This window comes from Vespa crabro, chromosome 3, assembly GCF_910589235.1.
Source record: "Vespa crabro chromosome 3, iyVesCrab1.2, whole genome shotgun sequence".
Lineage (NCBI taxonomy): Eukaryota > Metazoa > Arthropoda > Insecta > Hymenoptera > Vespidae > Vespa > Vespa crabro.
Genome location: NC_060957.1, coordinates 9,764,638 through 9,787,661, shown reverse-complemented (window position 1 = coordinate 9,787,661; position 23,024 = coordinate 9,764,638). Strand labels below are relative to the sequence as shown.

Here is a 23,024-nt window from a genome sequence, read left to right as displayed (position 1 = left end):
ATATATATATATTTTATATGTAGATATGTATGCAAGTATGTATTTGTCATATATATATATATATACACATATATATGTATGAGAAAAATATAAGCGAGCACACCTCCACCCTGCCCGGCGACCGGCTTGCGACTGTACGATGGCGCCACTAGAAAGGCGGCCTACCTTCCTTCTTCCCCCACCATGCTAACCCACTCAACTTACTACGTTACTCAATCGAGTAATACTCTCTCTCATTTCGAATTAAAACCAATTCGCTTGGAGACATTTTGATTTATAAATCTTCTCCTTTCTATAATTTCTTTTTCTATTATTTATTTTAAACCTCGTCTTCTAGTCCTCTATCCTTTACCTCGTTATCCATTCGCGTATATCATGTTCTAGGAAATATTCTCTTCTCTTTTTCTCTCTCTCTCTCTCTCTCTCTCTCAGTCTCTCTCTACTCTCTCATTCTCTCATTCTCTCATTCTCTTTCTCTCTTTCTCTCTCTTTCTTTTTTCTCCTTTTTCTCTTCCTTCTCTCCTTTAATGTAGTTACTTTAGCCAACCAACGATATTCCTGTGAAGGAAAACAAACGTATTGTTATATAGCACGACCAACGACGTAACAGTATTATGTGATCGACAATTTGAATTCTGTCGATTCCTACCGCGCGTCTTCATCTCGTAATTTCGTTTATATTATTATTATTATTATTATTATTATTATTATCATTATTATTATTATTGTTATCAATCATATTCGTTGATAAAATCGTTGTTATTTTACTTTTAACAAATACGCAATAGGGATTTGAACGAAAAATTAGAATCAATCGAATTTCTATTCAACTAATAATCGATTTTAAAGTAATAATATTTACGACGTTCGATAATTATCAAATTTTACTAACACGATATTGTCGTCTTTCGTAATACGACATAATTAACAATAAAAAGTATTAAGTGAAAAATATATAAATTTTCTCTAATACTTGAGTAGTTTTTTATTATCTGCCGTTCATTAAAAAACGTACGAGATAAAGATATTTTCTCATAGTTATTATCTTAGTGGTGCCGTTCGAATTGTCATCCCGTGACTTGACTTCGTCAGTAGCGAAAGCAAATATGGAGCCAATAGCTCGTCTTGTGAAAGTATCATTACCAAATTATTTAGCTGGATTACCGATTCCAGATACGATAGGAGGATGGTTTCGACTCGGTGGTAAGTAATATTAATTACTTGATTAATTTTATTACTTCGTTTAGTCTATCATATGTCTTTCGTTAATTAAAAAGGAATTTCGTAAGAGTGACTGTGCAGTAAGGTATTGCTCGTGTCGAACGTAATTGTACTATTATGAGTGAAAAAAAAAAATAGAAAAGAAAAAAAAAGAAGAAGAACGTAATTCAAGATTTTATATATTTATTTCATAGTGACCGATTGGGCATCATTAATTCCACCAACCGCTTTATTGGCAGGCATTGGTTATATGTCGTACAAAGCGTTTTGTCCTCATGGCAGACCGAAAGTAAGTAATCTACTTGTTACAAACTTATAAAAAAGATATTACGACAATATTTTCTACGTAACCAGTATCATTTTAGTTATATCGATTACGTAACCTCGTTTTTACTTTCTATTCTTTAAATTATTCACAAGATAAAAATTTTCATATATATATAACGAATGAAATTTAATGATGTTTCTTTATTTCTATATTATTTTTATATAACCTATGTTAATTCGTTAAATACCATGTATGTTTATCTTTTTATTGTTCTTGCGTATGATAACTTTATAAAATATTATTGCTAATAAATAACGTTAGTTATATTCGATTTATATATTTTTTGTTTTAGCCATGTGGTATAGTAAATCCTTCTATTAAGAAAGATGTTAATAAAGTAGTAGATATCATTGACGTCGAAGATATAACAGAGAAGGCAGTTTTCTGCCGTTGCTGGAGGTCTAAAAATGTAAGTTTTTCTGACAATGTTTTTGATATTATGTATAGACTAACTAAAATTATACGTTCTGTATATAAAGAGCAACTTTTATATATGACCTAGTTTATATTCATCCAAGAATTCTAGTTATGAAACTAGTGTTATATAACAAGTATAATAAGATTCTTTATCTATAAGTTATTATTTTATGATATATTTGGAAAAAGCTTTTAAGTGTATCATAGAAAAAAAGTATATATAAAAGTCAATAAAAAATTAGAGATTTAAAAAAAATAACAAATGTTTTCTTATTACAGTGGCCATACTGTGATGGATCTCATGGACCATTCAATAAAGAGGTCAACGACAATGTTGGTCCATTGGTCGTGAAGAAAGAGAAATAAATGCAAGCTGTCTGTTATTTAAATACCGGTTGACACAAATACACTATACTGTTTTATACGTTTAGGGAAAAGTAATTCTTAAAGGTATGGAATAATTATTTCATGTATCATAAACTATTCCATGTTTTTCTGTAGATAGTGCATTATTGTATTACCAAGGATTTATAGAAATGATTAATTATCAAGAAATAAGGTATGCATGTTATTTACCTGATTGTTGAAAAAATACCGAAAATAATTTATAAATAAATATACAGAGAGAAAGAGAGAGTAAGAGGAACAGATTGTTATTCTTGGATATACCAATTTAAAATTATATATATATTATTTGTATAAATTTTAATTATAAATTGCGCTTTCTTAAAAAAATTGTCTTAATCCGTAAAGCATGTATGTACATATATATATATATATATAAATTTAATGATTTGCATAATATTTGGGTAACAGTTTAAATAAAATGTATCTTATATAAAAAAATAACATACATTGTTTATTATTATCTTTGAAATATATACACTTATGAAGCATGCTACAGAAAAAAACAAATAGTTTTCATCGGTAGCATAAATACTATTGTCTTTCTTAATATTATATATCATTGATTACACAGTTATGCTTTTAAAGTAATGATCATGATATTCATTAATCATATAATTCTAACACCTATCATTCATATGAAATATTCACTCGTTGTCTTGTTAGTGTCCTGCATGTAATATAATAATTAATATATGAAACTGTTTGTATATATACGGAATAATTTTCTTAAATTTATAATCATTACTTTCTACTTCTAACACGTCAGTATTTTAATAATACGATAAAAATAAAATCTTTCCTTAAAGTGATATGATTTTATGTAGGAACACACGTTATAACTTACGTAGGAAATAGTAAAATACGAAAATATTCAAATGTAATAATACATTTGTTACAACAAACCGATTAGATTCTACACAAAAATCGGTTTTTTATATATATACATAAACATACATACATACATACATACATACATACATACATACATATATATATATATATATATATATATATATATATATATTGTATATATATACACATACACACACACACACACGCGCGATATCACAGATTTTCAAAATTTTCTTTATCTCACGAAATTTATAATACGAATCGTGAGTTACCTCGTGATCTGTGTATGACTCAGGGGGCATACATCAGACGATATACCATCCTTGTTTTTCCAAAGTCAGAGCTACAAAAAAGTAATACATAAGAAATTCGTTTACAATAAGAGGAAAGCAAAAAAAAAAAAAAAAAAGAAAAAATAATATACATATTTTATAACAGTACCTCAAAATGTCTCAAATCGTTCGTATCGAATTCCAACTCGTTCACCAATAATTCTCGACGCCCGTATTTGCGTCTAAAAAAGACAAAAAAAAGATTGATAAGAAAAGAATGAAAAGATTATTATGAATATAAATAATTCAAATTATCTCTAAGATAAGATGTACTGATATGCATCTATATATATATATGAATCATATTGCTCTTACTCGAGATATTGCTTCCAGATAACCATACTGATATATCCAATAATGATCGCAACAGCAAACGTAATAGTTGTTACCAATGCAATAATACCAGGTGGCATACTTCCACTGGTATCTTCTTTACTGATAGATTCTTTCAGACTTAATCCTTCGTGTTCTACTTCTTTCTCCTTCTTTAACATCACAGTATCGTTTCTAACTTTTACTTGATCGTTCTTAGAGGTTAACACGGTGGTTATATTGGAGGATACGGTGGTTGTTATCTCGGAGGATTCTAGAAAAATAATAATCTCGTTTGTATATACACACACACACTCACACACATATGTTTCGTATCATTTAAAAATAAGTGTCAATATGAGAACAAAAATAAAAATCGAATTATTTTGACGTACTCAATGATATCGTGCTAGTTTCTATTGTCGCATTAATCAATTCAGAAGGAACTGTTTCGTATATCGTAGGTTTTAATTGTAGGTTTAAATCGCCGGCCTTTTTTGTGTCATTCACGTCAATGGACGCTGGAGTAATTTTTGGTGAAACAACATCCTTTGGAGTGATCGTGACGCTTCTTTTTGTGGTCGTCGGTGTAATTTCTGTAAATTAAAAAAGAAAAAATAAATAAAATAAAATAAAAAGAAATGATCAACCCCTATCTCGTTCATCGATTCAATCCAAATGTCATTATACAATTAGAAAATTTCATTAACCTGAGGTAGTGTTAATGAACGAATTAGTGTTTTCTTGTTGCATCGTTTTGATGGTTGTAACATCTTCTTCGTCGAGTGGAGTTACGCAACATTGATTCAAATTCTTTTGTTCGCCGACAAAATCATTTGATTTTTGACTCTCAGTTACCCCATTAATTAGCGTCGTCTCTTCGACTGGTCGTTTCGTAATGTTTTGATCAGTATGATTCAGCGCAATCGGCAATTCGCTTGCACTCTGCAACGTCGGGGATAATTCCTTTGTTGGTGCTATTTTGATAAGATAAAAAGAATTTTATAGATGATATTCATTCAGTTGAGAATTTTTTTTTCTTTTTTCTTTTTTTTTATCGGTTTATCGCATTGCATACCCTTTTCATTCAATGACGTTTTTTGATTTTCTTTCTCGACGATCGTCGAATTTCTTTTATTGTCATTAAAAAAATCCTTCTGATGAAAATCTGCCTGATTTATTTGATCCGTTTGCTGTTTATCCGTATCATTTGTATTTCCTACATCAGCTAAAATATTTTCCAATTCTTTCGAGTGATTCTTTGGGATATTGAATTCTTCAATGGAAACCGTAAATGCTAGGTTCTCTAAAGAAGAAGAATAAAAAGAAGAAAAAGAAAACTTAGATAATGTGGTAGTAAAAATTAATTGGTAGGAATTGAATTTGATTAATGCAGGAGTTGAATTTAATTGATAAAAGAAGACACGAGAACAATTCTATTCGTAAAGAGAGAGAGAGAGAGAGAGAGAGAGAGAGAGAAAAAAAAAAGAAAAAGATGTTATTATGATCCGTCTTTCACACGATCTGTTTTTATCGTTCCTTCTAATGTACGTTTATTGTTCATTTAAAATTACCATCTAATTTACATCTAACGTTTCAATCGTATGTTGCGAAATCGTTAAACATTTTTTTTTTCTTTATTGTTATAACTACAAAAACTCTACAGCTTTTTATCATACAAAAATGTTTTTATCTGTTTATAAGAATGATCGAAGGATGTGTTCAGAATTCTTTAGAATCAATGTATCGTATGCGATTATAAAAGAGAATGATCAAGAAATATATGCGATATTCTTGCTTCGATTTATGAAAAATTTATATGAAAATTTTTTTGTTCATTTACCGAATGTGGAAAAGAGAAAGAAAAAGAAAAAAAAATATTTCGATTCTTATATCGTAAAATCAAAACTATTAATTATGAACATTCTTATCGAACAAATCTATAAGATTGTTGTTGTCTCGTTAGTTTTGTAAAAAAAAAAAAAAAAACGCATTTTGAATTCTCTTTATTCAAAATATCAAATAAGAAAAATAAATACTTCAATTTCCTTTTCCTTTTCGTTTAATCGAAACCATCTATCTTACCAAATAACAATACAGCAAGTAAAATCTTCAACGATAATTGATACATGTTTGTCCAATTCGTTTGATGGTCCAAAAGTTCTCTCGATCAATAACGAAAAGAAACTTTTCGATGATAATGATGAACTATGATCTCTCCTTAGTTTCTAGCTTTATCAGACGGCTATTTACTACGTTCGAATCCTGTAATCAATATGTATATATATAATGTTTGTATTTAAAAAACAAAAATAAAAAATATAAATATAAAAGAAAAACAAAATAATAAATATAATATATATATATATTATATACATAAATACTATACAAAATGGAGATCATCTTAACTATTATCTGCCAGTAACTATTTAATTTGCGTAATATTAGAATTTTTAGTGTTTTTTACTAGAAATTTATTAGAACATTTGTATATATATATATATATATGTATGTATATTATATGTATTTATCTAAATAATTTTTAGTAAAAAATACTGAATATATTTTATTATATTACATAAAGAGTAAGCATGATTTTCTTTTCTCCTTAAAAAATACATTTACATTTGGCTAATTTTTCTTTTTTTCTTTTTTTTTTTTGCTTCTTGCGTTATTTCAGCGGGAAATAACGGTAGTATATACACCTTCGAGGTCGCGGTCATACGATCGATCTGTATTTATTAATAACGAATTATGCTGGTCTATGTTCCATCTAAATAGTTGCATCAACTAACTGCATTCTCATATTTCCCTTTCTACCTTCTCTTTATTTATTTATTTATTTTTTTTTTCCTTAATAATTCCATTATCAATAACAATGTCCTTTAATATTGTGATGATGTTTAATATTAAAACAAATTATATAATATCGAATATGTTTAAGTATTCATATATGATGATATAATATATGAACAATATTAAAAGTTATTCAAAAAGTTTATAATTAAGAAAAATATATTGTTCTTTTTATTTTATGTTATTTTGATTTATTTATTTATTTTACTTATTATATTTTTTTTAATTTTTTATTTATTTATTTATTTTTTTATTTTCAGATTAATAGAAATTTAAAAATATAAAAGAAAAGGATAATAGAAAAGGAGAAAATATAATTAATAGAAAGAAATATAATTGTCCCTTTATCAAAAAAAATACTTGATGAGATTATTATAAAAGGAGATAATATATTATTGCCCAAATAACTGATAACAGTCATTTAAGTATCATTGAAATATTCTTTATCTTCTACACACACACACACACGCGCGCGAGCGCGCGTGCGCGCGCATACACATACGCACACGCATGTATGAATGTGTATGTATATCGTCATCTTTATTTTTTCTCTATAGTAAATTCAGTATATACTGATTAAAATAAAGAGAGAGAGAGAGAGAGAGAGAGAGAGAGAGAGAGAGAGAGAGAGAGAGAGAGAGAGAGAGAGAGAGAGAGAGAGAGAGAGAGAGAGAGAGAGAGAGAGAGAGATGAAAAGTTATATTTACATATTTTAAAAATAAATAAGTGACTGTGAAAAATTACAATTTCGTATTAAAACTATACATAGTACGCCGTTTATTAAAAGCTAATATTTTCTTATTAATATCTACGATCACTTTAGAAATCTTTAAAAAGCACGTGCCTTGCGCGCGCTATTCGAGTAGTTTTAACGTGCGCGATTACGTAAAACTTATTCACACAAAACTATTTTATATTTTCTTTCGTATAACATTATTTTTTATGAATAATTTTATATTCTCCTCCGTTGGAAATATTTTTCTTTACAGTTTATATGACGAACGTCACGATAATCTTACGTTTATTGCGATCTTTCAATGTAAATAATTCATTTAACCTAAAAAAAAAAAGAAAAAAAAAAAAAAAAAAAGAAAAAAAAAACAATCTTTTTTCTTTTTGACGAACTTTTTTTTGTCATAATTTAATAATTCGACATATTAAACATACATGCGCGCATACACACACACACACACATGTGTATATATATTTCCTTTTTTTGATCATATGTGTACGTATAATTTCGATATTTCGTGGGGGGAAAAAAAAGGAGGGAAATAAATCATCATACACCATAATTCACGCACGGAATTTTTTCCATCATAAACAAACACACGTGTAGATACACACATACTATATTACATATAGACGTCATCACATACAAAGGGACAAAGCATTCTAATTTTATACGGAAATTTACGAACCTATTTTAAAAGAGAAAGGAAGAAAGTACGGGAGAAAGGCAAACAAAAGAAACGCGCGCAAATTTGAAAATGTACAAAGGAAAGAGGAGGAAAGAATAGAAAAAGAAAAAGAAAATGAAATATACGAACAAAGAGAAAATAAAAATAAAAATAAAAACATTTCGTGATCATCTTATACACCTGATACTGAGTCACAAACGGAACTATTTCGTTCGTATGCATATATATATATATATATATATATATATATATACGTACATACGTGCAGCCATATTAAAAACAAATTTTTTTTTTCAATAAGAAAATAAAAAGAAAGAAATAGATAATAAGCATTTATCAATGAAATATTTCTGAATATTAATGAATAAATAAATCATTAGTATATAATCGTAACAAAGGACACAACATGCGTCATTCGCATGTACGTGCACACACCACACATACCTCCCTCCTCCCTTTCCCGCACACGTATACACACACATAGAGATATCTAACCAAAGAGATAAAAAAATATATTGTAGAAAAAAAAAAAAATTAAATTCTTACTTCTTAAAAAAAAGAAAAGATTTCTTACTTCCTGGTTTAAAGTATTCATGGAAGTACAAACCGTGTAAATAATTATATATATATATATATATATACATATATATATATATAACTTGATGTAGATTCCACTCCTCACGTGTTATTCCGTAACATAACTCCGTATAAAAAGTTTCGACGAGGATATACCTAATAACAGCAGAACGTCTTTCTCGATGCAAAAGCAATCGCAAACTGAACGTCGGAAAACCACGGGAGTATGAACGTCGTAACGTCGACAGGATAGAATGGGAGAAGGAGGGAGAGAGAATGTTATACGACGTTTTATTGGTTTGTTGTATACTTACACAGATACACAAATACATCCATGGTTCGAATCTGTGATATTGTACTCTCACACAACAAACAGACATACACACACACACACACTATTATACACCTTTGGGATTTCTTTTCTGAACGTATTTCCCGTACACGCGATCTTAATAAATTGTTAAGAAATTACAAGATGAAATTTTTTAATAAAATAATTAATATATATATATATATATATTTCTTATTTTTTTTAAATACGTATAATAAATAATATATATATATTAAATATTTATTTATTAAATTTATTTATTTAACTAAATATTTTTGTATTTATAAATTATATATAATGTTAGAAATTTATATTTATTACTATTATTTATGTAATTATGTATTATAAATAAAAAATATAATATATAAAAAATATAATATAAAAGTAATATGTTTTATATTGTAAGTACACGTATGTATTATGTATATTTATTGTATTGTAAAATAATATACATATATACATATATTTTTCGTAATTTTCATTCGATCAAAGTGTTGTTTCGAATCATGACGAAATAAATTTTAAAACTTACGACATCAAATGACCAAAAGTTATTCTTTATTCTCATTTTTCAAGAAATAATATTGCGTTCCGTTGCAAACTGACGAGTGTAATTGTATATATATATATATATTTCTTGCTACGTAACGCAATATTATAATCACGTCATATCACGTACGAAGAAAATTCAAACTATTTATCCTTCCCGCCTTTTCTTTTTCAAAATGGTGGATTGCTTAGTAAGGTAAATCTATATGGAGGGAGAAAGAAAGAATGATTTAGTAGGGCGAATGCAAAGTAGTTGACAAAAAAAAGAGGAGGGTGTGTTCTGTTTTTTCTTTTTTTTTACTGAGCTATAAATAGCACATATGTACATATATATATATATATATATATATATATATATATATATACATGTATGTGTGTGTATGTATGTATACTAGTTATAGGTTCTATGGAACGCAACACTGCGTCATCATGGAAATGCATTTGAATTGGAGACCCTGGAGACTTTGAAATACGTCATCTTTCATTTTAAGAAATAGACTACCACGTAGATGCTCCATTCAATGAATTTCATTAATCAGCCTCACACATAGATTGTCAGTGCTATATAGATGATTCTTTTAAGATTCCGGTTTACATACTGACAAGAAATATGTTAACGCTATGCCCTCGTTTTCCTTTCACTGTTCTATGTAAAATTGATACGTTTGATCGAACTAGAACGTATTCACTTAAGGATAGAAAAATATCTATGGTTTCGCTTCGTAATAATAAATTCTTCCTCAAAACTTTCATCTATGATTATTAATTTAATATTATATGATGATGAGGAATTTGAAATAATTGGCAGAAAAGTATATGAAAATATTTTTTTTTATCATAAAAAGATATTGTAAGATAATTGATATCAATGTTATATTAAATTTTCAAATTGAATATACGTGGTGTATGTATATATATATATATATATATATATGTATATGTACTGCGTGGTAATAGATTGACCCTGCTACAGATGAAATCTTATTAAGCGTGAAACCCCTCAAAGTACTTAGGTAAGTAATTCGATATATGTGCAAGAAGTGAATGGGAACCGAAACGTCGTTTTATTGCTTTGTATTTATCAAAGAAAGTAGATATTATCCGGGAACAGAAAGAGTCCGGCATTCTCACGAAACGCATGGATAATAGTAGTCTGGACCTTTTGGGCAATGCCATTTTTTTTTCATCTTATTGTTGGAAAAATATAAAATAAAGAAAGAGAACCATCTTCCCTGGTATATATATATATATATATATATATATATATATATATAAATAAATAAATAAATATATATATATATATATTTATTATTACATTTTAGATTTAATTGATCAATTACTTTTTTTTTTATAATTATACTAAAATAATGATCCGAGTATATTCAATGATTATACGCATATATATATACATGCGACAAATAAATAAATAAATATATATATATTTATTTATCGTTTATGATGTTATTGTTTATACGTTAGATTATGATAGAACACTTTCGATTGTAATGTTTATAATTTTAGGCTCGCATTGTAAGACGTTATATTAATTATATTTTTTTTTATTACAAATAAATAAATAAATATTGCAGATTCCTAAATATATTTAGGTATATATTATAAATTTGTATATATATATATATATATATATATACATAAAGTTGTCTAAACTTTTAAAACAAAAGCACTTTTTCATTATTGCTATTCCATTAAACTTTAAATAAATAAAATCCTTTAAATAAAAAGTTTAGACATCTCCAAACTATATCATGATAGAACGCTTTCGATTGTAACGTTTATAATTTTAGGCTCACATTGTAAGACGTTATATTAATTATATTTTTTTGTTTTTATTACAAACGAATAAATAAATATTGCAGATTCTTAAATATATTTAAGTATATATTATAAATTTATATATATATATATAAATTTAATATATATATATATATATATATATATATATATATATATATATATATATTATATATAATTAATATATATATATACACAAAGTTGTCTAAACTTTTAAAACAAAAGCACTTCTTTCATTATTGCTATTCCATTAAGCTTTAAATAAATAAAATCTTTTAAATAAAAAGTTTAGACATCTCCAAGCTAAAGCACAAGATATTTTATAGCATATTCTTAAAGTACAATTCTATATGATAATATAGTCTTTACGATAATACAAAAATGTAGGAGTGAGTGCGTAAATACTTTAAATTATGGTTTTTAACATACGTGACATTGCATTTTCTTTTTTTTTTTTAATGAATTATTCATTTTAAATCATAAGTAGTAGTGTTTTGCTAATTGCGATATAAGTATTTTTTAATGAGTTAAAAAATAATTATTGATACTACTTATAAGATGATATTTGGTTATAGATATAGAAATTAATATAAAGCGCTATGAACACCATTATTTTTTTTTTCTCCCAAAGGCACAGTAAACTTATGTGTATATATAGATAAAGCTTTATATGGAGAGAACAATGTTTATAAAAAATTTAAGTTCATTTTTCACTACAGCAAAGTTATTTGAAGATTACTCGTTTAATTTCGATATTATTGTTGATATTCTATATTATAAATGCACTTTTTGGACTGACTATAATTTGATAATATTCATTTTATCGTTTATCATGAAAAATATTAATTAATTTTTTATGTTTAATGCTCAAAGTAGAGCAATAATATTTCAGAGATAGTTAAGAAGTCAGTGTTCAATACATCATCACATTGAAAGCTGTCTGTATATCAATCACTTTGATACACCTTTAACAATAAAAATTTATATCAATGAATGAACATAAAAGATATCAAACAAAAAAGAAAATACCTACATGATCTTTTAAGATGGTACAATTTGTAATCTTGCAGTAATTTATCGAAACGTATTTGTATACGTTAAATTTGATTTTGAACAATTCAAAGATGTCATTTTCTTCTTAAATCTATTACTTCCACAGGTGCATTTGGATTTAGCTTACAATGTTTTGCTTTCTAAAAGTGAAATAAAAATATAAAAATTATTATATATGAAAATAATAGTTAGTTCATTCACATACCATATAAAGCGGAGGCTCTGTTGGATGAGGATGAAAACCAGTCTCTCTACAATTAGCTATATAATCTAAACCATATTCTGGAGTCAAAATAAAAAAAGCTGTCCTACATAAACATATTAGATATTATAAAAATATTTATGTAGAAAAGAGAATTAAAAGATATAATTTATAATAAAATTTCATTTGCTTACTCATCATATTTGGGTGCACAAACAATAGCAATTGCCTCTGCCATCATGAGTTGATAAGAACAATGAGTATGTAGATCCACACTAGATAGAAAAGCGGTTTGAGTAGGATGCGTCTATGAATCAGTAAAATTTTTATTTTTTATTAAAATATTATTAATTACATATATCAAAATATTATTAATATTGTATTTTATACAAATATACATACATGTATCCATCCAAGAGTAATTAAATTATGATGATCTTGAAAATCAAAAATATCCTCTTCATTGAGTGTTAAACAAGAATCAGGAGAACCTGTTTGTTGCGGTATTAATAAATGAGTGATCAACAATTTATTTTGTTCCAATTTTCCTGTTAGTATGCCACAGGTTTCTTTATTATTTGCCGTGTTACTAAATGCTAGAGCAAGAAAATTTTCTATCAGTTTGCTAGGCAAAACAATATCACGTAATTGGCCACTATCATTCAAAAGTATGGTAGGCTTTGTTGAACGATCCACCGTAGGTATACTGCTAATAAATATATTTGATATGATAAAACTGTTTAAAATGCTACATATGTATATTTATGTACATAGAAATGAAACTTACTTATCCTTTAAAGATTGAGCTCTACTAGCTACAGGTAAACTTGTTGGTGGCTTAAGGGTTGGTGTAGGCAACTTTATAGATTTTGTATCATCAGTTGTTACAAAGAATGTACTTGCAGCAATCTTAGCAGCTTTTACAGCCTCTAATGCTGCCAATTTATTTTTTCTTTCCTCTTCTTCTTTTAATCTATATAAATGATAAAATATATTAATATACATGATAATAAATTCATTAGATAAAAATAAAATATATTAATTATACCTCTGTTCTTCTTCCTGTTTTAATCTCTCTGCATTTGCTTTTTCAGCTTTTTTCGCATCTTCCAAATCTTTATCCAATTGATTTTGATACTGTTTCAATAATTGTTTCTTTAATTCCTCTGCTTTTGGAATAACTTCTCGCAATTTTTGCTTATTTATTGCTTTATCTTTTGCCGTTACCACATGATACATTTGATGATGCTGCATTTTTTCTACAAAAAGTCTAAAAAAAAAGTATTCTCCTAAATCAATGAAATATCTTTTTAATTATAATATTCAATAATATGTACAAAATCTTACGTTATAAACTTCAGAAATAAACAATATGCTTCTTCGTAGTTTTTCTCCTTGACATATACATCAGCTTGTCTGATCATTTGTATTCCAGAACGATAATATCTAAAAAAAAATCATATACAAATATATAAACAATACATATACAAATTTATAAGAGAATAAAACTATAGTTTTACTAGATATAACTTTTTATTATTCAAAATACCTATGAGGCGGAATGTTATGATTTATTGTCACTTTAGAAGCTTTCTCAGAGAGTTCTTTCAAACGTGTTTCTGGATCCTTTATTCCCATCTCTTTATAGAGATACTGTCCTGTGTGCTTACTTTCTGATTTATTCCTCTTCATTTTAAAAAGGTTACGTTAGTTTAAAAAGAACACATCAATGTATATTAAAGGAATATGATCGTAGAATGAAATTATAGAGAAAAAAGAAAAAGAAAAAAAAAAAAAAAAAAGAAAATAAAGGATTAATAAAATAAAATAAAAGAAGAAAAAAGAGAAAATTAATTATATATAAATATATTTAAAATGACAAGATAGTTATATGAGACAACTGCTATAAAATGTAATCGTTTAATATATTGAAATAAAAATATTTGAAAACGATAATGACGTTCATTATGTCGATGAAGATATCTGGAAAATATAATCAGTGAGATAAACGTTCGACACAATTGAAGAAATACGTAAACTCTCTGATAAGTTCAGATAAATTGAATGATATTGCCAGCGTCTGTTATCAAGGGGCATAGAGAAAATATAATATAGATCTGACAAGCGCGCGCAACAAACTTAGTTTTTTTTTAGTTGTTTCTTTGTCATTAAAACGTCACATAGAACGTTACCAACAATACCTAGATAAAAATAAATAGTAAGCGCTGTTGATAACAGATTGACAAATACCGAAGATAAATAACGAATAATAATATTTATTTTTCTTCAGAGATTAAAAACTAATTATTTTGAAAATATTTTCATAAAAAAAGTTAAAAAAAAAAAAAAAATTTATTTATTTATTTCTTTTTTTTATTTTTTTTTTTATTTTTTTTTATTTTGTTTTTATGAAAATCAATTGTTATTTAATTATGCAGAAATATTTCGAAAAAATCAATAATCGTTATTAAAAAAGGCAATTGTTTTTGATTACGAATAACCATTATCGGTAACGAAAGTCCCGTTTTAATAAGAGTAACCAATATGGACGACGAGACTTTTTTTTTTATCGATAATCGATATAGATGGCAAGGGGTTTTTGTTTTTCTTATTACTATATATGGTATTACTCATTTCTTTTTACTCCATTATGTTCGGTCTCTATATCGACGTGTTTTTCTTTGTAATGTCGATTCAATAGTATATTTTTAGAAGCTCTCTGTAATTTATATTTTCTAGCTCATCATTCGAAGAAATCAATTAACTTTCGTTACTTTTATTGATTTTTCTAAAGAACGACTACTACATTGTAACAAAAGTGCTCTAAGAATTGAATAAATTAATAACAAAATTATATTACTTGAAAAAATCAAATGATATTTATGTTATACATAACACGTATCGATTGGTAATATAGAAATCTATTGTGTAACCCTGGTCGGTAGAATCAGAATTTATTATTAAAAACTGAGTTAATGTATCAGTGAGAATTAAAGAGAAAAAAAGAAAAAAAAAAAAGTTGTAAATACTTTCTAATTGGATTGGCTCGCAAATTTGTTATCTCTTTATTATTTCTAACGAGCCAATCATTTTTCATCATTGTAAATCAATAGACCAATAGAATGTGACCTTTGCGTTGGATTCATATCACCTGGATTTATTCAAAATTCAAAATATTTTATATTTATCTCAGAATACATTGATTCTCGTTATCAGTGTGATAATTCGATCGATCCTTTATAGATTATTTTTTTCTTTTTGTTACTTAATACTTAAAATTAATATCTCGGGAATATTCTAACGAAGTGTACACGTACAAACTGCGAATAAAACAGCTGATTTACTATGTGTTGGTTAATAGTATTCTCTATGTATTTGTGAGTGTATATGGAAAAAAAAATTATTACGTATTTAATCAATTATTTGTATGAAGAAATCGATAATATGATAACTTTATAATACTTCACGGTTTCACGGTTATAACGTATAAATGTAGATATGCTGAAACCAAATATTTTTTTTTTCTTTTTAAATAATAACGAATAAACAGTTTCATGAATCACAGATAAGGATATATCTGAAATATTATTGACCTTTATTTTAAACATACGTAAAGTGTTTTTATTCGATAATCGTGTAATATTAATAAAATAAAAGTTTCAAGTTATTGTCAATTGAAATATATCAGATGTTAAAACACTTTCGTTTTTATTTCTTTTCATTATGATACTACACTCAAAGTTTTTTTATAATGCAAGACGAAGGTATTGATTCTTTAATTTCTTTTGTTTTCATTCTATATTTAAATTTTTCATTTGATAATTATTATTCATTTCTTTTTTCAGATCTGAAATAATATTGTCTAGATTATTTTTAACTGATCAAGTTAATGCTTATAAGCATACCTTTCATCAAAAAGACAAAACATATGCAAATGAAAAAGAATTTAAAAATTACTTTAACATAAAATATGTAATCGGTTTTGTGATAACTGGTTCACTTTTAGGTATATATTTTTATAATTTATCCCAAAAACAAATACAGACATTTAAACAAACTAACGATATTGAATGTGGAAATTTAAGAAAAGATCTTAAAACTTATACGTTAGAAGAAGTGGGAAAACATTATAATAAAGAAAATCATATTTGGGTAACTTATAAAGAAGGCGTATATGATATTACGAATTTTGTCGAGCAACATCCTGGTGGTTCTTCTAAAATCATGATGGCAGCTGGAAGCTCGATAGAACCATTTTGGTTGATTTTTGCTAATCATAATACACCAGAAATATACGCTCTTTTAGAATCTATGAGAATTGGTAATATATCTAAAACAGATGCCAAGTCTAATATTAGCGATTTAAATGATCCATATGCGAAAGAACCTTCTCGACATAGAGCTTTAAAGATCAATGGTCATAAGCCATTTTGTGCAGAAACACCGTCTTCTTTATTAATTGAAAGCTTTAATACACCGGCGTAAGTATAAACATTATTAATACTTCTTTTTGAATCCTTTACAATTGATCAATTGAATTGTTTTGGAAAGATAGTTATGCTAATTATTTTGTATAAGAATACAAAGAAAAAAAAAATTTTATATTTTAGAGATCTTTTTTATGTTAGAAATCATCTACCTGTTCCTGAGATAGATTTAAAAACTTACACAGTAGAAATAGCTATAGAAGAAGATACAAAAAAAACTATAGATTTTGAAGGAATAAAGAAATATCCAAAATATACAGTGACAAGTGCTATAATGTGTGGTGGAAATAGACGTTCAGAAATGGCAGAGGTATTACTTTATTAAATTTTATATAATTTAATTAAAAATCATATGAATATATTTTTATATATAGGTAAAACCATTAAAAGGTCTCAGTTGGGGTGTAGGTGCTGTTGGTAATGCCACTTGGTCAGGAGCACGTTTGTGTGATATATTAAAAGATTTAGGAATAAATGAAGAAGATTATGATCACGTACAGGTACTTATATTTTTTTAGAAATATCAATTTTTTTTTTATAGCTTTCCATTTTTATCTTTTTCAACATATTAGTTTGAAGGTCATGATGTAGATCCATCGGGAATGCCATATGGCGCAAGTATTCCTATTAGTAAAGCCATGGATCCTAGGGCAGATGTATTATTGGCATATGAAATGAATGGGCAGCCTATACCAAAAGATCATGGATTTCCAATTAGAGTAATTGTTCCAGGAGTTGTAGGTGCGAGAAATGTTAAATGGCTTGGTACGTAGATGAAGGAATTTCATTGAAAATGTTTATAAAAATTTTTTCTTATATCTAAGGATGCAACTATCATTCTCTCTTTTTCTCTTTCTTTGTTTTACACAGACAAAATAATTATTTCTAAGATAGAGAGTCAATCACAATGGCAACAAGGTGATTATAAAGCTTTTTCTCCTAATACTGATTGGGATAATGTAGATTTTTCAAAAGCACCAGCTATACAAGAGATGCCTGTCATTTCTGCTATTTGTAAGCCAGAACAATCAGAACAAGTCAAAATAAAAGATGGCAAAATAGATGTTAAAGGTATTACGTTTATGTTAGTAAAAATGTGAATGAGTTTTTTATTATTTAAATAATTTTCACAGGATATGCATGGTCAGGTGGAGGTCGGAAGATAATTAGAGTTGATGTAACATGTGATAAAGGTAATACTTGGCATACTGCTGATCTCATAAAACAGGATCTTAATGCTAAAGAAGGTCGACATTGGAGCTGGACATTATGGAGTATTAATCTTCCTGTTGATACAAAATTAAAGGAAGTAGAGATTTGGTCTAAAGCCGTTGATTCGTCTTATAACGTTCAACCGGAAACAGTAAAAAATATTTGGAATTTACGAGGTTTCTTGTGTAATGCATACCACAGAGTAAAAGTACAATTAAATTAATACGTGACATAGTAGTATGATTATAAGATACAAAATTGTCTCTCTAATTTTTATGAAATAATTAATACTTGTTTTGTATTATACATGTATTATTAATTAATAATTATTATAAAAAATAATTTCTATCAAAATGCTATGGTCTAATTTCTTTTGACAGATTCTCTAATGTCATTGTTCATAATATTGTCAGATTCTCTAATGTAATTGTTCATAAAATAATCACTTATACCCTCTAAAGTTACATCATGATATTTGTTGTTATAAACATCATAAAGTTCAAACATTGATTTTGATATTACAGATTTACCAAGGATTATAGCATAAGGATATCCAATGTTTCTTACATACAGTAAACGTTTACCTATTGTCAAATCTGTTCTATCATCAAGTATTGCGTCTATACCTAATTTACATAAAATATTGTATATCTGTTCGATATAAGATGATGCAGCTTCTTGTTTGCTTCCTTCCTACAATATGTATATAATATTATAATTTTATGTCGATTGAGATATCAATTTTAGCATTTCTTTTCTTTTCTTTTTTTTTTTTTTTTTTTTTTTGAATAAATTACCTTCGGTGGTAGGATACAAACTGTAAAAGGTGCCAAACTTTTAGGCCACCTTAACTCTTCATTAACTGAAAGAATTTCAACTGCTGCAGCCATAATACGACTTAAGCCAATTCCAAAACATCCCATTACAAGAGGTTTTTCTATATTTTTATCTATGTAAAATGCATTTAATGGTTTTGAATACTTTGTATCCAAGAGGAAAGTATGTCCAACCTGAATACTTAAGATAATGTAATAAAACTTTGATATAAGAATAAGTAATTAAATTTTATATGTTTTAATAAATAACTCACTAATAAATACCTCAATAGTATTATGTGCTTGTAACTTTTTGCTACAGCGTGGACATTCAGTTTGCTTAGATACATTTTTATTCACATAATAGTTGCAAGATTGACACGACAGAATAACATCTTCTCCAATTTCAGATAAATATTGATACTCATGAGATAAACAACCACCGATAGATCCTGTATCACCCATAGCTATAAAAAAAATTAAATATCATTGAGATATATGAGATATATATATATATATATATATATATATATATATATATATATATATATATATGTATCAAGAAATTTTTTATAAAATTAAAAAAAATCCTTTTTACAGATATATTAAATTACCTTTTATATATTCTATTCCAATTTGATTAAAAATTTTATCGTAAGCCTCGCATATAATATTATATGTATCTTTAGCATCATCTAAATTGACATTAAAGGTATACAAATCTTTCATAATAAATTCTCTGCTACGTAATAAACCTAAACGTGGTTTCATTTCGTCTCTCCATTTACTAGAAATTTGATATAATTTTAGGGGTAATATTTTGGAAGATAAAGGGCCAAGATTATGTATTAGATTACATACTGCTTCTTCAAAAGTCTGCAACGAATTTTATATCTGTTTGAAACATTAAAACTAACATAATATTCAATTTAGAATTATTATAAAATATAAATGTTTTAAAGCACTTACTGGACTAAGAATATATTTCTTTTTATATCTGTCTGTTAAACTAAATAATTCATTTTTATCAGATTCATATCTATTAGTCTTTTCTAATAATTTAACTGATGTTAAAGAAGGTAACAATATTTTCTGTGCTCCAATGTTTATCATTTCTTTATCAATAAGAGCTGTAAGTTTATTCAATACTCGTAATCCTAATGGTAACAATACATGCATTCCTTTATTAACTGATTTGATAATACCGTTATTGATCATATTCTAAAACAATACACACTTAAATATTAATAAATATAGAAATGAAAAACAAAATATATATTATTAAATATCTCATATATCTCATATATATATATATATATATATATATATATATATATATATATATATATATATATATTACATAAAAATATGTACCACATAACCTTTCGAAAGTTCTGTCTTTTCAAGTGTGTTTGGTAACGTAGCATGAATTGAACGAAATAATTGAGATACTCTGTTTATTTTATTAAGTTTTGCATTCGCCATTGTTACTTTTATAAACAAACAATATTATACGATAAATTGAACGTCAAAATAGACGTGCTATATTAAGTTACTAGAAAAACCGACAATAGTTGTATGGTCGCTAGTGTCTCGTATATTTACATTTATATAAAAGCTCGTCAATGAATAATACTTCAAATAGATTCTACCGTCATGAGTCTATGTGAGAGTTAATCAACGTAATCTTACAGTATCGTGAATCGATAAATAATGGCGCATTTTTTCGTGTATATATGAATGAAAAGAAAATTGAAATAATATTTATTTTACGTACGATTCAAATTAAATGATTAATAATTTCGCTCATTATAATTTTTCAATTATTTAAACAATCTTTAATAAATACGGTGTGAGAATGAAAGTCTTACCTTGGACTACATTTTTTATTGTTCGAAAATCAGAAAGCACGAACGGTTGTACTTAATAATTCAATTATATCTGAAACTGACGTTGTCGAACGATGGGAACTATTCGGGAAGTGGAATCTCACGTATCTCCAGTTAGTCTGAAGCTTCCGAAGTGAAAAGATATTGAGGATTGATATTACGGAACGTGGATTTTAAAGTAGAGATACTGTCAATCCGTGGATCTCCATAAGCAGCAACCTCTCCACGTGGTGAGATCTGGTTTGTTATTATTTGTGATATATCGAAATCTAATTCGATGCAAATATTATCGAACGAATTACGAGTTACTTGAATTACGCTTTAGATATTCGTATAAATATAATTGAATACAAAAAAAATTATAAAGTTTGTCCATTAACAAATACTTTTTCAAGATTAAGATTAATCTTGAGAAAAATATAATCTGGTATGTGGTTTTTTCTTTTCTTTTTTTTTTTTCTTCTTTTACTTTCGTCAGATTTATTACTATTTATTACTACATATAAATAATTATATCGCGCACCAATCCAATCGTTTAATTATGTGTAAAAGGGATATAAGCTATATAAGTTTATAACACCAATAGGCACCAATAGACGCCATAATGGGAACAATATTTTTCTATTGTATTTGTAATACATATTTTATTCAAATCTTTTGTTAATATAATATGATTGAAAGTTCGTGAATGGTTTTTTCAATAGGGAAAAAAAGAAACAAAAAGAAAAAGTGTAAAAATATAAGAAGAGAATGAACTAGAGGACCATTTCTAGAATATATTGCTATATACACACTTTAATAACCAAAAACAAACATTACAGTAATAATATTGTTATTAATATAATATTATGTAATAATAGAATCGTTTATCAATCGTAGTGTAAACACTAAAAATGTTGCTTCCTCATATTCTTTTTTTTATTTATTTACTTTTTTTTTTATTTTTTTTTTTTTATTTTTTTTTTTTTTATTGGAAAGAACGATGCATATCTCGTTTTGCTCTCATTCTCATTTCATTAATAATGTTAATTTATAATCGTCGCGAAATAATCCGGCGCTCGTAAGGCCCGCGTGATCTTAACTCGATCAGTATTTTTTCCTTATATATGCAAAAGAACAATTGGATTTGTTCTTCCGCAAATTGAATAAAGAAATTAAGAAGAAGAAGAAGAAGATGAAGAAGAAGAAGAAGAAGAAAAAGAAGAAGAAAAGAAAAAAAAGAAAAAGATCGATCCATCAAATCGATCGATCGTCGACCTTTCTTTTTTGTTTCTCTTTTCTTATTTTTCTCTTTTCTTTATCTTTAATTCTTTAATTTCTTTCTTAATTTCTCAATCGATCCTTAAGAAATCACACGAACCAAACGAAAAGCGCGCGGCCGATCGTGGCTCCGTAGACGTTTACCTTAGAATAATAAATATTATAGTGCAATATCTAAAAAATCTGTCTTTTTTATGCAACTTACACATTCAAATACAGTGTACTCGAAAAATTTACAATATTATTGCCCTTACAAACATTAAATCTCTATTCGAGCGGTGGTAAATCCGCGATACCTTTCTCTCTCTTTTTCTCCCTCTCTTTCACTCTTATCAGACTCATTCGCTATCTCTCTCTCTCTCTCTCTCTCTCTCCCTCTCTCTCTCTCTCTCTCTTTCTCTCTCCCTCTTTTTCTCACGTACACGCGACTCTTTCATTCACTCTCTCTCTCATTCTCTCTCTCTCTCGTTCTCTCGTTCTCTCTCTCTCTCTCTCTCTCTCTCTCAATCTCTGACCGCTAAAAAAGAATGTATTTTTTTTGCTTATATCTTTTTTTGTCGTTTATTTTATTATTTTTTTTTATTATTTTTTTATTATTTTATCCTTTTTTTTTCTTTATTCAAGATCGTGAGTGCGTGTGAGAATATTCAAAGTGTACAGCTGATAGAATCGATTCCTAGTCCGTTTAATT

The 23,024-nt window shown here is 26.9% G+C and overlaps 6 protein-coding genes across 25 annotated transcripts in view; 2 read left to right on the top strand and 4 right to left on the bottom strand.

Moving 5' to 3' along the window:
• The window catches only part of LOC124423125 (PH and SEC7 domain-containing protein-like), a 62,516-nt gene extending 62,381 nt beyond the window's left edge, over positions 1-135 (bottom strand). For all 11 annotated transcript variants that reach the window (XM_046960545.1, XM_046960543.1, XM_046960549.1 and 8 more), the window contains exon 1: positions 1-135. This exon is cut by the window's left edge. The gene's annotated coding sequence lies outside the window, so the exon portion shown is untranslated.
• Positions 136-1,042: 907 nt separating this feature from the next.
• On the top strand, positions 1,043-7,830 carry LOC124423128 (CDGSH iron-sulfur domain-containing protein 2 homolog). Of its 3 annotated transcripts, none has more exons than XR_006942017.1 (5): positions 1,043-1,203; positions 1,416-1,510; positions 1,842-1,958; positions 2,246-2,416; positions 6,987-7,830. XR_006942017.1 is itself a non-coding variant. In XM_046960553.1 (4 exons), the coding sequence occupies exons 1-4, from the start codon at positions 1,107-1,109 to the stop codon at positions 2,330-2,332; spliced, it is 396 nt and encodes a 131-aa protein (XP_046816509.1). In that variant the 5' UTR covers positions 1,043-1,106; the 3' UTR covers positions 2,333-2,612. The 3 variants fall into 3 exon arrangements, 1 of the variants encoding a protein (XP_046816509.1); XR_006942016.1 differs by lacking the exon at positions 6,987-7,830 and adding an exon at positions 4,348-4,525; XM_046960553.1 differs by lacking the exon at positions 6,987-7,830 and having other exon boundaries at positions 2,246-2,612.
• On the bottom strand, positions 2,805-9,191 carry LOC124423127. Of its 3 annotated transcripts, XR_006942015.1 has the most exons (9): positions 8,755-9,191; positions 5,956-6,135; positions 4,949-5,176; positions 4,581-4,847; positions 4,266-4,466; positions 3,874-4,144; positions 3,668-3,740; positions 3,499-3,569; positions 2,805-3,041 (listed from the first exon to the last, which is right to left on the bottom strand). XR_006942015.1 is itself a non-coding variant. In XM_046960551.1 (8 exons), the coding sequence occupies exons 2-8, from the start codon at positions 5,999-6,001 to the stop codon at positions 3,564-3,566; spliced, it is 1,092 nt and encodes a 363-aa protein (XP_046816507.1). In that variant the 5' UTR covers positions 6,002-6,135; positions 8,694-9,191; the 3' UTR covers positions 2,805-3,563. The 3 variants fall into 3 exon arrangements, 2 of the variants coding, with proteins under 2 accessions (XP_046816507.1, XP_046816506.1); XM_046960551.1 differs by having other exon boundaries at positions 2,805-3,569; positions 8,694-9,191; XM_046960550.1 differs by having other exon boundaries at positions 2,805-3,569.
• Positions 9,192-11,885: 2,694 nt separating this feature from the next.
• Positions 11,886-14,789, bottom strand: LOC124422456 (STAM-binding protein-like A). 3 transcript variants are annotated; one of them, XM_046958905.1, is made up of 9 exons: positions 14,220-14,789; positions 14,018-14,116; positions 13,719-13,940; positions 13,458-13,643; positions 13,073-13,376; positions 12,865-12,977; positions 12,674-12,776; positions 12,449-12,608; positions 11,886-12,380 (listed from the first exon to the last, which is right to left on the bottom strand). In XM_046958905.1, the coding sequence occupies exons 1-8, from the start codon at positions 14,360-14,362 to the stop codon at positions 12,543-12,545; spliced, it is 1,236 nt and encodes a 411-aa protein (XP_046814861.1). In that variant the 5' UTR covers positions 14,363-14,789; the 3' UTR covers positions 11,886-12,380; positions 12,449-12,542. The 3 variants fall into 3 exon arrangements, with proteins under 3 accessions (XP_046814861.1, XP_046814860.1, XP_046814862.1); XM_046958904.1 differs by having other exon boundaries at positions 13,073-13,379; positions 14,220-14,788; XM_046958906.1 differs by lacking the exon at positions 11,886-12,380 and having other exon boundaries at positions 12,474-12,608; positions 12,674-12,750; positions 13,073-13,379.
• Positions 14,790-15,317: 528 nt separating this feature from the next.
• Positions 15,318-18,723, top strand: LOC124422735 (sulfite oxidase, mitochondrial). Of its 3 annotated transcripts, none has more exons than XM_046959588.1 (7): positions 15,318-16,434; positions 16,516-17,151; positions 17,299-17,467; positions 17,532-17,657; positions 17,730-17,922; positions 18,028-18,228; positions 18,291-18,723. In XM_046959588.1, exons 1-7 carry the CDS (start codon positions 16,394-16,396, stop codon positions 18,590-18,592), a joined length of 1,668 nt encoding a protein of 555 aa, XP_046815544.1. In that variant the 5' UTR covers positions 15,318-16,393; the 3' UTR covers positions 18,593-18,723. The 3 variants fall into 3 exon arrangements, with proteins under 3 accessions (XP_046815544.1, XP_046815543.1, XP_046815545.1); XM_046959587.1 differs by having other exon boundaries at positions 17,281-17,467; XM_046959589.1 differs by lacking the exon at positions 15,318-16,434 and having other exon boundaries at positions 16,556-16,676; positions 16,756-17,151; positions 17,281-17,467.
• LOC124422736 (probable proline--tRNA ligase, mitochondrial) lies at positions 18,628-22,756 on the bottom strand. 2 transcript variants are annotated; one of them, XM_046959590.1, is made up of 6 exons: positions 20,559-22,756; positions 20,154-20,405; positions 19,799-20,060; positions 19,470-19,651; positions 19,167-19,379; positions 18,628-19,062 (listed from the first exon to the last, which is right to left on the bottom strand). In XM_046959590.1, the coding sequence occupies exons 1-6, from the start codon at positions 20,667-20,669 to the stop codon at positions 18,733-18,735; spliced, it is 1,350 nt and encodes a 449-aa protein (XP_046815546.1). In that variant the 5' UTR covers positions 20,670-22,756; the 3' UTR covers positions 18,628-18,732. The 2 variants fall into 2 exon arrangements, with proteins under 2 accessions (XP_046815546.1, XP_046815547.1); XM_046959591.1 differs by having other exon boundaries at positions 20,567-22,756.
• Between the last annotated feature and the right edge of the window lie 268 nt (positions 22,757-23,024).

Excerpts from the sequence above, each read along its gene's own strand:
- LOC124422735 (XM_046959587.1), top strand. The coding sequence starts at position 16,394 with ATGATACTACACTCAAAGTTTTTTTATAATGCAAGACGAAG. Across the intron at positions 17,152-17,280 it reads GAAAGCTTTAATACACCGGC|AGATCTTTTTTATGTTAGAA; the intron begins GTAAGTATAAAC and ends TTTATATTTTAG. Across the intron at positions 18,229-18,290 it reads TGGCAAAATAGATGTTAAAG|GATATGCATGGTCAGGTGGA; the intron begins GTATTACGTTTA and ends TAATTTTCACAG.
- LOC124423127 (XM_046960551.1), bottom strand. The coding sequence starts at position 6,001 with ATGTATCAATTATCGTTGAAGATTTTACTTGCTGTATTGTTATTTG. Across the intron at positions 4,467-4,580 it reads GTTCATTAACACTACCTCAG|AAATTACACCGACGACCACA; the intron begins GTTAATGAAATT and ends TTTAATTTACAG. Across the intron at positions 4,145-4,265 it reads AACTAGCACGATATCATTGA|AATCCTCCGAGATAACAACC; the intron begins GTACGTCAAAAT and ends TTATTTTTCTAG.
- LOC124422456 (XM_046958904.1), bottom strand. The coding sequence starts at position 14,362 with ATGAAGAGGAATAAATCAGAAAGTAAGCACACAGGACAGTATCTCTAT. Across the intron at positions 14,117-14,219 it reads CATAACATTCCGCCTCATAG|ATATTATCGTTCTGGAATAC; the intron begins GTATTTTGAATA and ends ATTTTTTTTTAG. Across the intron at positions 13,380-13,457 it reads GCTCAATCTTTAAAGGATAA|CAGTATACCTACGGTGGATC; the intron begins GTAAGTTTCATT and ends TATATTTATTAG.
- LOC124422736 (XM_046959590.1), bottom strand. The coding sequence starts at position 20,669 with ATGGCGAATGCAAAACTTAATAAAATAAACAGAGTATCTCAATTATTT. Across the intron at positions 20,406-20,558 it reads AACTTTCGAAAGGTTATGTG|AATATGATCAATAACGGTAT; the intron begins GTACATATTTTT and ends GTATTGTTTTAG. Across the intron at positions 20,061-20,153 it reads AGAAATATATTCTTAGTCCA|ACTTTTGAAGAAGCAGTATG; the intron begins GTAAGTGCTTTA and ends AATTCGTTGCAG.
- LOC124423128 (XM_046960553.1), top strand. The coding sequence starts at position 1,107 with ATGGAGCCAATAGCTCGTCTTGTGAAAGTATCATTACCAAATTATTTA. Across the intron at positions 1,204-1,415 it reads AGGATGGTTTCGACTCGGTG|TGACCGATTGGGCATCATTA; the intron begins GTAAGTAATATT and ends TTTATTTCATAG. Across the intron at positions 1,959-2,245 it reads GTTGCTGGAGGTCTAAAAAT|TGGCCATACTGTGATGGATC; the intron begins GTAAGTTTTTCT and ends TTCTTATTACAG.